Source organism: Alligator sinensis, unplaced genomic scaffold, assembly GCF_000455745.1.
Source record: "Alligator sinensis unplaced genomic scaffold, ASM45574v1 scaffold860_1, whole genome shotgun sequence".
Lineage (NCBI taxonomy): Eukaryota > Metazoa > Chordata > Crocodylia > Alligatoridae > Alligator > Alligator sinensis.
In genome coordinates, this window is record NW_005841923.1 from 3,716,680 (window position 1) to 3,730,879 (window position 14,200).

The window sequence follows — 14,200 nt, forward strand, 5'->3', positions numbered from 1 at the left end:
CCTGCTTATGCAGGGGGTCGGACTTGATGATCTATTGAGGTCCCTTCCGACCCTAACATATATGAATCTATGATAGTTTTTTAAATTCTTAATTAAGGATGTATATCTCAGATGAAATTTTGATTTGGCTTAGCCTTTAAAATATTTAAAAATTAAAGGAATGCTTCTAGTTTGATCACTCTGGCTGTGTCTAAACGAGTGGCATACTGTGCAGTTATTATTGTGCTGTCACTTAGTGCTTGCCTAACCAAGTACTAAATGAGTGTGCAGTAACCGGTGTTATTGCACAGTAGCATCCCTGCACAGGTTTTTCTGATGCTGCTGCACAGTAGCTTGTTACTATAGTGCAGTAGCATTTCGTGTAGTCATGACCTCTGTGTATGATGCCTTAGCTTAGGAAGGCTTGATTAACTTTGCAGTGGTGTAGAATATTTCCTAAACAACTGGAATATTGAGAAGTATTTTAGGAGATACTCTACTAACAAATGTTTCTCATGTGCTGGCAGTACAGGTCAAAGGGGCTCCATCATGACTTTTTCAATAAGATTTTCCAATGGGGATCACACTTTCCTGAGAAGTAAAACATGTTTTGATGATACTCTTGCTACATGTTGATTGTTGTGAATTAAGCCTCACAAATTCATGTGGTAATGGTCATATATTTCCAAAACAATATTTCTACACAGAGCATTTCTAAGCACACACAGAAGATAGCAGTATTTAAAAAACACAGTAAAATATTTCACTTACTAAATAAATAATATTAATATGCACAGATTTTCCTTTATCCTGGACACCTTGGTTTCCTTAAAGTTTAACAGATATGCAAAGCTGACAGCTAGTACTGGGTCTCTAGGGATGTAGTTAGGAATTCAAGATGCACATTTTAATGTATTTTAAGAGAGTGTTGCCTCATTTTAATTGTATATATAGCCTTTATCACCATAAGGATACTTATTAAAAATTGTGTTCTATCAGTGTGGAAGGAATACTTATCAGGATAGGTTACTTCGTCTTCTGCTTTAACTTATTACAGATATTTTAAATGATGAGTTTTACTTCTGGACATTTTACAATTGCCTGTCCTAATTTTAATTTTTGTTGCTATTGTGTGACAAACTGGACAATACTATGTAGTTGGTGGATTTTACCACTATTTTGTCACAATGACTTCTTTAAACTGAAGGTGAGATCATATCTGGTTAACACACAAAAATGACTTAAAGCTGTGAATCTCTGTTTAAATACAGTGCCCTGTGCACATCCTTTTCAGCATCTGAGGTCTAGCTCATGAAAGCATATGCTATATATGTAGCTCTAATTTGGTCTCTGCAAATTTACCCTGTTTTCTTATTGCATAAATCCCAATAAAATGTAATTGAGAAATATTTAATGGAATCCTGGAGGGTCTAATCCAAAGTCCATTGCAGGATATCAGAGACTTGAGTTTTAATGTGCTTTGTAGCAGGTGCATGAAACCCTAACCTTGAGGCAAAAATCTTCCACTGGTATGAACCCACAAAACATTTTGACTTTAGTGAAGGGATGCATGCATTTGCCAGAATGCAACATTTGGTCCTAAGCAGCTTCAAGACTCACTGAATCAAATTCTTCTATAGAAGGAAGCAGGGCAGAGTTTTTAAATATGTACAACTAACTATAACTATGCACTATTTATGCGTGAAAAGATGAATTTAGGTAAAATATCCAATTTATCATTTATTATAATTGGAGCTGGATAGCTCTGTTTTACTTTTAAGACATAATCCCAAATTCACAGAAGTGGGTTTTAGAAAGTAGGAGAAAGAAAATGCTGGAAGGTGGGTGGTCTGTTCTGTACACAAACGAGGCATGTTGCTACTATTTAGGTTTGATTAGTTTGAACATAAGGCCTTGCATATCTTGCAGCCTGATAGGCGGCTTATGACAAAATATCATGACCTAACAAAACACTGGCATCTAAGAGTTTCTAACCTATTTTTATTGATAAATTTCCTCACAACAAAGATAGGTGTTATAGTCTATGTATTTGCACAACCGGGAGGCAATTATTAGTGTTACACCAGAAGGAAACCTCATCATTTGGTTAGAACAGAGACCTACTGTTTGGTTATCAGTCTATAAACCTATTCACTCTCTGGAGTGATAAACATACAATGCTTTTTATCTTGCATTACGACTACCTGTTCTGCCTCATAAAATCAAGATTTCAGCATAATACAATTTCCATTGCAGTATATAATTGAGAATGAACTGGGGTTCTGCAGCTGGGTGATAATGCAGAAGAAAAGGTAGCAGGCATGCTAACATTGCTTTGCTTCTCTCAGATGGCTCATAATAAAGAAGTTTTCAACAATCTCCCCATTGTTTGTAGAGAATGTATTCAGCAGCTTCTTTTCTTGGAAAGTTAAGTCTGTCACCATTTCTGTTCTTTTCCAGTGTTAGTAGGTGGGCCATTACCTCGGGGACATGAGTTTGAACTATATGATGTTCGATTTCACTGGGGAAGAGAAAACCAGCGTGGTTCTGAACACACTGTTAATTTTAAAGCTTTTCCCATGGAGGTAAGAGTGACACTGCATTGCACAATGCCTTTTAAATGCACAAGATGTTAAATCATTGCTCGAATACCTGGTAGTTCAAAAGACCTTCTATTTTAGCTCAGCATTATATTGATTTATATTCAAATCAAAAAGTTTCTGGAGTGTACTTTAATGCTAGTAAATTGATATTTGTGTCTATAGTAAGATGCCTCTAGCACATATAGTATTGCATGATTAATTGGCCATAAAGTTAACTTGCAGAATTATTAACTTCTGTCTTAATAATATTAGCATTCCAACAAGATTTGCTATTTCAACACTCCCTATGTCACCTTGACTAATAGCTCTAGTTGAGGAAAAATAGCTGCAGGAAACCTTTTTGTGGTAAATAATAATCTGGGTTAGACTTGTTTAAGAAGCATAAATTATTTTGTTCATAAAAACTTTAAATATCTGAAAATTGAAGAATATGTGATATTCTTTAGCATTTGGTGAAATACCACTGTGAAAGTAGGGCAAAAGCATAACACAATTTGAAAACTTGAGCTGTACATTATATATACAGCCTGTTGTCCTAGGACTGAATTTATGCAGCAGGTCATTCATTTTCTGTGCTTTTCATAATTTACCTTGTCAAGAGTTTTTCCATTCTTTTCATAGGTTTAAAAAATTATTCCTTGTTAGTTATGGAAGCTTAAAACAGAATTTCATTTTTATTTGCACCCTCGTAAAGCTCTAGGATACTTCTGGTTGTAGGGTTATTCATGAACTCCAGCTGGCTGGAATTGAGATGTGGTTAAAAAAACCCCAAACAACCCCCCTCCCTCCTCCAATGGATTAGAGCATTTGTTGTAAGAAATAAGTAAAACAATTCACATGGACTTGTGAAATAGAAACAAATTTAAGAGGTAACTGATGAGGGTGCAGACAGAAGTGACAATTTTCACCCAATCTGGCCACAGGATGTGGTCTATAGCTATGGTCAAACACAAGTGCACAGCTGCTGACTGCTTCAAATGGCTGATAGGGAAAAAATCTGAACCCTTATTGCATATGGGGTCAGATGAAGATGTTTCAAAACAGCGTCTTCTGTAACTTCTGTCTGCGTTGCCTCCCAGCCTTCAAGCTGTTTTCAGAATGGGAGGGGGGGAAAGGGAGAGGAGGGAGTTCTGTGTGTGGTTTTTTCAGGCCCCGCTGGAGGGTGGGGCAAGTATATTGGAGCTCCCCGCAAGGTGGGGGACCTCTATTTCCCCCATGCCACCCTCCAGCATGAGCTGGGGAACCCCTACAATGAACTCCCTCTGCTCTCCCATTCTGAAAACAGCACGGCTGGGCAGGAAGGAGGGGCCATTGCAAGGGTAAACCAGCTGGGGGCTCAAACCCAGCAGCTCATTTCCCCTCCCTCCTAGAACTTCTGTTTGGCCCAGGGGATCATTGTAACTCAGAACTACAAAAGTGTTCTGAGTTACTTTGGGGAGCTGCACTTCTGTCTGCACCCTGAAGTATTTGAGTTAAGAATGTGAGGTTAGATGTTGTACTCTGCTGTGGTTGCTTTGTACCAGTTCATCAGCACAAAGCCAGATGTAAAGGTAGTAGATTTGTTTCAGGATGCTGCAATAGCCCTCTTGAGGCAGTGGACAACTTGTGAAATACAAAGAAGGGCTGAGGCTGCTTAGAAGGCTTAGATCAACTGTAGTATCTAGAGGGAAACCCAGTACCCAGTGACCACACTAGAAGGGGTATAAGTGTGAGTTGTGTTAGGCACAGAAGGCATTTAACACATCAAAACTACCTTTACTGTTATGTTATTTATTAAGGGATACTTAGAGAACAGTACAGATGGTGTTTTGAACCTCCTTGCCTCACCAGTCAGAATTCCCAGAACACTCCCCCCATCTCAATCCAAGGGTAGACTTACCTCTAAATGCTTGTGAACACTTAAAAAAGGCTGAACTTAAAAAAGAGGACAGAATTGAGATGGATCAGAATGCAACTCAGAGATTTGTCAGAGAAGCATCCAGAGATGGATCCAATGCTTCCCTCTTTTAAGGGCAGCACAACAAAATAGTTGAACATTTCTGACAGTGAGGGATGTCATGTAGTGAACAAAAGGCAATCTAGATCCTACCCTGCCTTTTACATTTGTGGCTATATCCCTATCCAGCAATCTTAATTACAGGTGATAACAGCATGGGTCTACAGAGATGGAGATTTTTTTGGGAAAAAATATTTGAGTTCTTACATTCTGTAGGAGCAGTGTGAATGTGCAGATTTATGCAGGTGTGCAGATTATTTTTTTAGTAGAGGGGCAAGGGGGTGGTATAGTAGGAGCAGATATCACAAACATATATGTGGGCAGACTGGACCCCCTTGTCTTCTAATCCATCTCTTCTGTGCAAGAGATACCAAGGACAGCCTATGGAATTACTTCTTTGCATTTCTTTTGGGAAGATCAAAGTGCTGGAGGAGACACTTTGTGGAACGCGCCTACTCTTTACTAATCTCTACTTTTGCGTTTCCTTGCCATATGCTTATCAAGTGGCTAGATTTTGGTCCAAATTGCATTTTATAAAGACTGAGAAGGGCTAAAAGAGTTGTTTATGACCTCTTTTCTTCAATAGTCTGATCCATGTCAAAGCTTACAGAATACCAGATTCTATCTATCCTCTTCATTCCAGAGATTTCCCTAATTACTTTCACAGAAAACTTTGATCAGGAGAGCACAAAAGCTATTTTCTCACTTGTTACACTGGTGTTTTTTGGCAGTAGCTGGTAGTCAGCTTATCCATATTAGGACTGGTAATTGACAGTGATAGGTACCGTCTAAACCACGTGCATGCATATCCTCAGACTTTGTCCTTTCATTCTCAAATGCACCCATTGCATGTTCATAAATACACTGAAAAGCCCCAAAGAGCTATGCCTGTTTATTCAACTAATAGGGAACATCTGTGCTTGCTGATGATTTTTGCTTTACAAACTGGAAATATATTTCCATTAATAAAAAAACCAACTTTGAATAAGGCTTTGAGGAGGAAACAAACCAAGTGGCTGAATATTTAGATGAAAAATAAAACTGAAGACTGAGATGAGAAATTAAAACTATTAGCAATGCAAGAAACAGGTGACCAGATCATGCTGTATACTACATTATTATAAATCCTGCGTAATTCCATTGAAGCTGAGGTAGTTACTTGGATTTAAACTGATATTGCTGAGATAAATATCTGGCTACAAATGACGTGAGCAGCAGTTTGATTTTGAATGGACTCTATGATTCAGGGATCTGTTCTATAAACCTGTGTATTATTACATTGGGCCAGATATTTCCAGAATAGCTACAACATATTCATGTAATGACCCTTGTGAAGTACACCTTCTTTTAAAAGGAATGTTACTTCTCAAACTTGGAGAAGACATCTACCTAGTTCCTTCCTGCAGTTCTTGACCTTTGATATCACAACTATTTTGATAGAAATTAAACAATATCCTCTATTTCTCACTGTAATAACCCATTATTTACTCATTAAACAGCTGGGGATCTTGCACAAGGTTAGGACATTCAGGTTCATGGCTAACTAGACTGTGAATTAAGTTTATACCATGACCTTTGGCACAGCCACTTGAGATATTTTACACGGCTTTGAGAAAAATGCTGTTCATGTGACTCGAAGGCCGAGTTCATTGCTATTGTTATTATTATCTGAAATTCACTAAAACCTGTTTGGAATCTTCCCTGACTGAAGAAATCAAAATGCTGAAGTTAATATACACATTATCAGTGTTATTGAAACATTTGTAGTTGCCATTGTACTGAAAAGCCAGGCAGAGCAGTAAACATTACATTTTGTAACACCTTTAAAAAAAAAGAAAAATATATATGAACTGTACATGTTGTTACAATCCTCTTTTCTTTGTTCCAAGAAAAAAGTACAACACCCAATTTTGCCTTTCAAGCAAAAAATTGGGAAGAGTCAACTTGTGCAGCCTTTTTCAGAAATAATTTATAGTGAATACTTTTGCGTAGAGAGAATGCTGCTTTACCTTTTGGCTCCTGCTGCTTCTGTTCCATTTTTAACAATGGACTCAAAAATAAAAGATAGTTTTGTGCAAGGAAATAGAATCAGATACTGAGAGTTAGGCTGCAGCATATAGTATGTTTGCACAAAGACAGTAGGGGTGGACTAGTGGGGCAAAAGCCGCAGGTGCAAAGTAAGTGGGATGTTCGAGGGGAGGTGAGGGGTTGTCTGATAGAGGCAGGGGTGATAAAGGTTCTGGCCATAGGAAATGGGGGCTGGAGTCTTCTCATCAACCTCACCTCTCCCCTCCATTTCCTCCTACCACAAGAGATGCTTGGAGGGAGAAGTTGGTGCAGCCAGGGGGTTAACTCTCTTGTCTGTTCAATAGATCTTTTTCTCACTGTCAAATGTAAGGATTCCACAGGGCTGCTTATTATGGAAATCAGTGGTGGTTGTCATGTTTACCCTGTAGCTACTGGCTTTGCCAATTGACAGCACTCTCCCCCCCACCCCCGCAACAGTAGTTAATCTCCATTGGCTCAGGGTGCCAACCCTAACACCTCTGCAGAGGGGTAAACCCCCCTGGGAGTTCCCCACACCTGATCCTGGGTGTAGAAAAAGTAACTGGGGTGCATCAACCTTACTATTCTCTTCTGTGAAGATGAGTGGGGAATGGGAAAATAGTGCTGGGGAAAGGATGGGGCCTTGATTCTCCCTGCTTCTATTTGCTGCTCAGTGCAGGGATAGGGACTAGCAATTTACTGCTTATACAGCCCACAGCAGCAAAATACCATAACCATCACCAGGAATAATCTGCCTAATGGACAACCGAGCAAATTGCTCAATTGTTCTGGGCACTCTAAAAGCACAGAGTAGTAGAGGGTCCCAGCCCAAGGGGTTCAAGGGGTTTACAATGTAAATAGACAAGACAGATGAGGGGTGAGGGGCACGACATATAAGAAACACAAACAGTGTGATGACAACAAACTTAATATTAGTTCCATTTCCTTGGCTTTTGGTACCCTCCTAAAGGAAGGGGGAAGCATGGAGGAAATTGTAACTCTATGAAATGTTTTCTTCCTCTAGGTTATTTCTAGGGTGGGTAGTTAAAGGCAAAGTCTAAATTAAAGGGAAAGGTTATTTTTCAGAGTTAAACTCAGAAAGTGCCTATAAAATAAAATGGAAGCTGAGCAAACATGGTTCGTGTCAGTGATGATCACTTGAGTAGGAGGAGAAAGGAGATTTATGTATAATCCAGTCCCTTAAGCTGTTGGCTGATGTTAGTGCCAAACCTTGTGAAAATTTTTGGTGGAGGGGAATAAGCTGCTAACCACTAAGAGACCTTTCCCAGATACACAGGAAGAGAAAAACTTGTTATTATCTTTCATGTGATTTTTCATATGAACAAAATAACACCCCAAACTGCCTGCTACAGTCTGAAAAAAAAATGCATAACACGTTCTCTGTCTAATTAAATAATGGCATTTCCTTTTGCTCATCTGCAATAGTACCATTGAAGTACAGTGTTATGGTTTCAGATTTATATTGTGATATAATATTTCTCTACCCCCAGTCATCTTCACAATCTGTTTAACAATACATAGTGTGTGACTAGGCTTTTTAATATGCACATCTTTAAAAACAGATGTTTATACTGTGCAAGTCTATTTTGGGGAAATCTTCATGCTTTCAGCCTGCCGAGTTTATATTGAACTTTAAATTAAATGTGAAAAAAGCAGAATAGCAGAATTATTTTTTGTGAAAGCATTTTGGACCAAATCCTGCTCACCTTGATTGTAATGAATATCCTTATTTTCATGGCTTGCTTGGCAACGTCAAAACAGGCAAAATGCATCAAATAGTAACCTGGGGCCTGGAAATTTCCAGTTACCTCAGTGCCTACACAAATCCTATTCACCTTACTAAAATAAGTGCTCCCATTAACTTCATTACTAATTAGGTGAGGAAAGCAAACAGGGTTTGGCCTATAACATTACTTGTTCCCAAGATTAGAAACCAATCCCTTACAACAGAAGTTAATGGGAGTTTTACCATTAACTTTAATGGGATCATGATCTGAGCAATAAAACCTAAAGGGAATGTTTTACACAAAAGACTAAATCCTCTTCACCTCATTGATCTCATTGACTTCTTCCTTGTAAAGACAGAATTGACTCCCTGGCGCAGAGGCAACACTAGACCCATGAACTATGTAAGTCTCTGTAAATTAAAACAAAGGGGTGCTTGTTGTTCAAGGTGAGGAAGAAGTGGTTAAAAATTGCTTTTATCACCGCTTAATTTGGAAATTATGCTCAGAAATTATTAAAAGACTTTAAAAACTTTTAAAACTAAAACAACATAATATTGAAATACTGAATGGTTATTTATCAGAATTGCTACTGACAAGGAACTTGGGTAAAACTTAGAGTAATGTTTGTAGTATAAACTATAGTTTTATTTAGATCCACCTTCAAACCAGCAGTGATTATAAATAATCTTATAAAGACTGCAATTTTAATAATAATTAGCTTTAATAAAATACTTTAAAAGGCATATTACTTTCTGATACAAATTCAGAGCCATCATTAGAATTACATCAGACACATACCCAGCCTTATTATCTACAATGAGGTGCTCAGATACTACAAAGCCTAAAATATTTAAGAACTCTGGATAAATGAAAATCACTCCTGAGTCCCAGTCTGTCACCTAAAGACAAACAGACCATCTAAAACAGATGCATAATACTATTATTGGAAGTCCTTGCAAAGTCATAGAACTATGACGTGATTGGAATAACAGAGACTTGGTGGGATAGCTTGCATGACTGGAGTACTGTCACGGATAGGTAAAAACTGTTCAGGAAGGACAGGCGGGGAGAAGAGGAGGAGGAGTTGCACTTTACATAAAAGCCATATGATTGCTCAGAGCTCTAGTCTGACACTGGAGATAGGCCTGTTGAGAATCTCTGGGTTAGGGTCAGAGGGGAGAGCAACAAGGATGATGTCATGGTGGGGTGCTATAGACCACCAGGCCAGGAGGAAGTGGTGGATGAGGCTCTCTTCAAACAGCTAGTGGAAGTTTCCCAATCACAGGCCTTGGTTCTCATGGGGGACTTCAATCACATTGACATCTGCTGTGAGGGCTATATAGCATAGATTCATAGTCATAGATTTTGGGGTCGGAAGGGACCTCAGCGGATCATCAAGTCCAACCCCCTGCCCTGGGCAGGAAAGAGCAGTGGGATCAGATGACCCAGCCAGTTGCCTATCCAGCCTTCTCTTGAAGACTCCCAAGACAGGGGAGAGCACCACCTCCCTTGGACGCCCATTTCAAATTCTGGCCACCCTTACCGTGAAGTTCTTCTTGAATCTGCTGTTTGTCAGTTTGTGCCCATTATTTCTAGTTACTCCAAGGGGTGCCCTGGTAAACAAAGCATCTCCTACCCCTTGCTGTCCCCTCTGATGAATTTGTAGAAGGTCACTTCTCAGCCTTCTCTTGCAGAGGCTGAAGAGATTCATGTCCCTCAATCTCTCCTAGGAGGGCCTTAGCTGCAGGCCCCAAACCATACGAGTAGCCCTCCTCTGGACCCTTTCAAGGTTATCCACATCCCTCTTGAAGTACAGCGCCCAAAACTGGATGCAGTACTCCAGCTGCAGCATCACCAGTGCCGCATGGAGGGGAAGTATCACATCCCTGGACCTGTTTGTGATGCACCTGCTAATGCATGATGAAGTGTGGTTAGTTTTACTGATCACTGATTCATGTTCATCTTGGAGTCACCTATGACTCTGAGATCCCTTTCTACTACAGTGCTGCTGAGAGGGTCATCCCCCAGCCTGTAAGTGTGCTGGTGATTCCTTCTCCCTAGGTGCAGCACTTTGCATTTGTCCTTGTTGAACTGCATCCTATTTTGTTCTCCCCCCTTCTCCAACCTGTCCAGATCTGCCTGGATTTGTTCCCTGCCCACTAGTGTATTTACTTTACCCCATAATTTGGCGTCATCCACGAATTTGGATAGAGTGCTCTCCATGCCCTCATCCAAGTCACAGATAGAGTTAATTGAATAGCACTAGTCCAAGGACTCAACCTTGGCGAACTCCATTGCCTGCATCTTTCCAGGTCAATGCTGACCCGTCCACCACCACCCTCTCGGTGTATCCCATTAGCCAATATACCACCCCTCCTGACTCTGTAATCATCTATGTCACAGCCGCTCAGTTTATTTATGAGAATAGGATGAGATACCGTATCGAAGACCTTCTTAAAATCCAGGTACATGACATCTATCTTGTCCCCTGAACTTAAGCATTTTGTGACCTGGTCATAAAAAGAAACAAGTTAGTCATGCAGGATCTACCTGCTATGAACCCGTGCTGGTTGCCCTTCAGTATTATTTTTCCTGCTGGACTCCCACAAATATGATCCTTAATAAATTTTTCAAAAGTTTTCCCAAGGATAGAGGTGAGGCTAACTGGCTTACAGTTATCCGGATCCTCCTTCCTCTCCTTCCTGAAAATAGGGACCACATAAGCCCTATTCCAATCCTCTGGGACCTGACCTGAGCACTATGAGTGCTCAAACAACCATGCCAGTGGTTCTGCTGTGACACCAGCCAATTCTTTCAGCACCCTTGCATGAAGATCATCTGGGCCTGCTGACTTAAACACATCCAGCCCCTCCAAGTGTCTCTTCACTAAGTCGGTGCTAATAGTTGGCGGGCTGGTTTCTCTCCTATGCTCATCTATAATCCAATTGGGAGATTTGGCTTGATCTGTGTTCAGGAATATGAAAGCAAAAAACTCATTGAAGAGCTCAGCAGTGCACACGCAACCCAGGAAGTTTTTGGAGAGTGTTGAGGACAACTTCCTGGTGCAAATGCTGGAGCGGCCAACTAGGGGCCATGGTCTTCTTGATCTGCTGCTCACAAACTGGAATGAATTGGTGGGAGATATAGTAATAAATGTCAACTGGGACAGCAGTGACCACAAGATGATAGAATTCAGAATCCTGAGGAAAGGAAGGATGGAGAGCAGCAGAGCAAGGACCCTGGACTTCAGAAAAGCAGACTTTGACTCATTCAGGGAACTCATGGGCAGGATCCTCTGGGAAGCTGGACTGAGGGGGAGAGGAGTCCAGGAGAGCTGGCTTTACTTTAAAGAAACCTTACTGAGGGCGCAGGAACAAACTATCCTGATGTGCAGAAAGACTAGCAAGTATGGCAGAAGACCAGTTTGGCTTAGCGGGGAGCTCGTCAGTAAACTAAATCGCAAAAAGGAAGCTTATAAGAGTGGAAAGTATGGGCTGGATGAATGGACTGTAAGATGGATAGAAAACTGGCTGGAGCATTAGGTACAGAGGGTAGTAATCAATGGCTCAGTGTCTAGCTGGCAGTTGGTATCAAGTGGACTGCCCCATGGTCAGTCCTAGGGCCAGTTTTGTTTAATGTCTTCATCAACCACATGGAGGATGGCTTAAAGTGCACCCTCAGCAATATTGCAGATGATACCTAGCTGTGGGGAGTAGTAGATATGCTGGAGGGTAGAGCTAGGATTCAGAGTTACCTAGACAAATTAGAGGAATGGGCCAAAAGAAATCTCATGAGATTCAACAAAGGCAAGTGCAAAGTCCTGCACTTACGATGGAATAATGGAATAAGCCTAGGCATCAGTACAGGCTGGGGGCAAACTGGCTGGACAGCAGCTCTGCAGAAAAAGACTTGGGAATTACAGTGGACAATAAGCTGAATATGAGCCAGCAGTGTGTCCTTGTTGCCAAGAAAGCTAACGGCATACGGGGCTGCATTGGTAGGTGTGTTTCTGGTAGGTCAAAGGAAATGATTCTTCCCCTCTATTCAGCACTGGTGAGGCCACATCTGGAGTACCATGTTCAGTTTTGGGCCCCCCACTACAGAAAGGATGTGAACAAATTGGAGAGAATCCAGCAGAGAGCAAGAAAAAATGGTGAGGGGGCTAGGGCACATGACTTGAGAGGAGAAGCTGAGGGAACTGGGCTATTTAAGTCTAGAGAACAGAAGACTGAGAGGGTATTTAATAGCAGCCTTCAACTACTTGAATGGTAGTTTGGACAAAAGAGGATGGAGCTAGACTGTTCTCAGTGGTGGCAGATGACAGAACAAAGAGCAATGATATCAAGTTGCAGCAAGGGAAGTTAAGGTTAGATATTAGGTAGAATTTTCTCATGAGGAGGGGAGCAAAGCACTAGAACAGGTTACCCAGAGAGGTGATGGAATCTCTATCCTTGGAGGTTTTTAAGACTCGGCTAGACAAAGCTTTAGCTGGGATGAGCTAGTTGGGGATGGTCCAGCTTTGAGCAGGGGGTTAGACTAGATGACCTCCTGAGATCCCTTCTAACCCTAGTTTTCTATGATTCTATGATTGGGTCCATTGATTTGAGCTGGGAAGCAAGTCATATGAATAGGATATTCAGAATTAGTTAATAAAACCATGCCACCTCATGGTTTCTTTGGTGCCTGGAAACATTGCCAACACACAGTGTGGTTGGCTCCTGAAAACACAGTATACTTCCTTGTATGGATCCTTTTCTCCTTCCAGGTTTTGCTCTCACTTAAAAATAGTGTAGCAGTACACTTGTACATGCAAACATATGTAGAGTTTTTTAATGGACTCCATTGCCCTATTCTTAACTAACCCAATTTAAGAACAGGGAGGCGTGGCAACTGTAGTATACTATCCTTCATCTATCTCCAGCTGGAGGATGATCCCCTGAGGAATGATGTCAGTTGGCACAAATTAAAGCAGCCCTGGTGGCTGGCTTACTTTACATAGATAGGCTGGGGCTAGGTAGAGTATCAGGGAGCAAGTTATTGTCCTTTAATGTTCCTTGCCCTTTTGATCCAGACTCCTGGCACAGAATCTAACCTATAACTTAGACCAGTGCTTCTCAAAGTGGTGGTCCGCGGACCGGTGCCAGTCAGTCCGTGAGCCACCGGTTGCCGGCCCGCAGCGAGTTGCCAGGAAAGAAAGAAATATATTCGCCAGTCTGCAGCTAGTTGCCAGGAAAGAAAGAAATATATTTTCAGAAGCATAACATTGATATGTCATAGTGCCACAGTTCGTATGTTCCAACGCTCCAGGTAACATCACGTCATGCAAGGTGAGGAAAGAAAAAGAAACAGCCAGTCGCGCATTTGTGTAGCACTGTTACACGCAGTTGCTGCCACCGGCTGAACTGGGCACCGGTCCCTGGCCCACTGGAAAAAAAAATTGCCGGTCCGCCACATCAGATAGTTTGAGAAGCACTGACTTAGACTATAGGAACCAAACAACTTTACTTTCCTGTTGGCTAGCTTGGTATCAAAGCATAAAAATTTGGGGATGAGAACATCTCTGAAGGTTTCTTGTTTTTGCTTTTTTTCCCCCTTTTCTGAGTATGTAAAATATTTACTGAGACTGGAAACTGTTTTTGTTTTGGGATGATTCCTGTTTTCATTTTATAGCTCCTGCATGGGGAAGGTGAAAAGTTGAAAATCTGGAAATAGTGCAGTTTGGACTTGTAAACAGGAAGAAAATTAAATATGAACAAATTTTGTGTATAGCTCATCTTGTGCTTAGTCTTGTGCATCTTTCATGCACAGTTTCCTACGCAACACTCTTT

General features: G+C 41.0%; 1 protein-coding gene across 3 annotated transcripts in view; it reads left to right on the plus strand.

The window, feature by feature from the left end:
* The window catches only part of CA8 (carbonic anhydrase 8), a 93,362-nt gene that overhangs the window by 5,897 nt on the left and 73,265 nt on the right, over positions 1-14,200 (plus strand). For all 3 annotated transcript variants that reach the window (XR_003092947.1, XM_025198508.1, XM_006019138.2), the window contains exon 3: positions 2,440-2,564. Coding sequence is in view for 2 of the 3 variants with exons in the window: in XM_025198508.1 (XP_025054293.1) it covers positions 2,440-2,564 (125 nt within the window). In the remaining variant the exon portion in view is untranslated. The remainder of the gene's footprint in view (positions 1-2,439; positions 2,565-14,200) is intronic.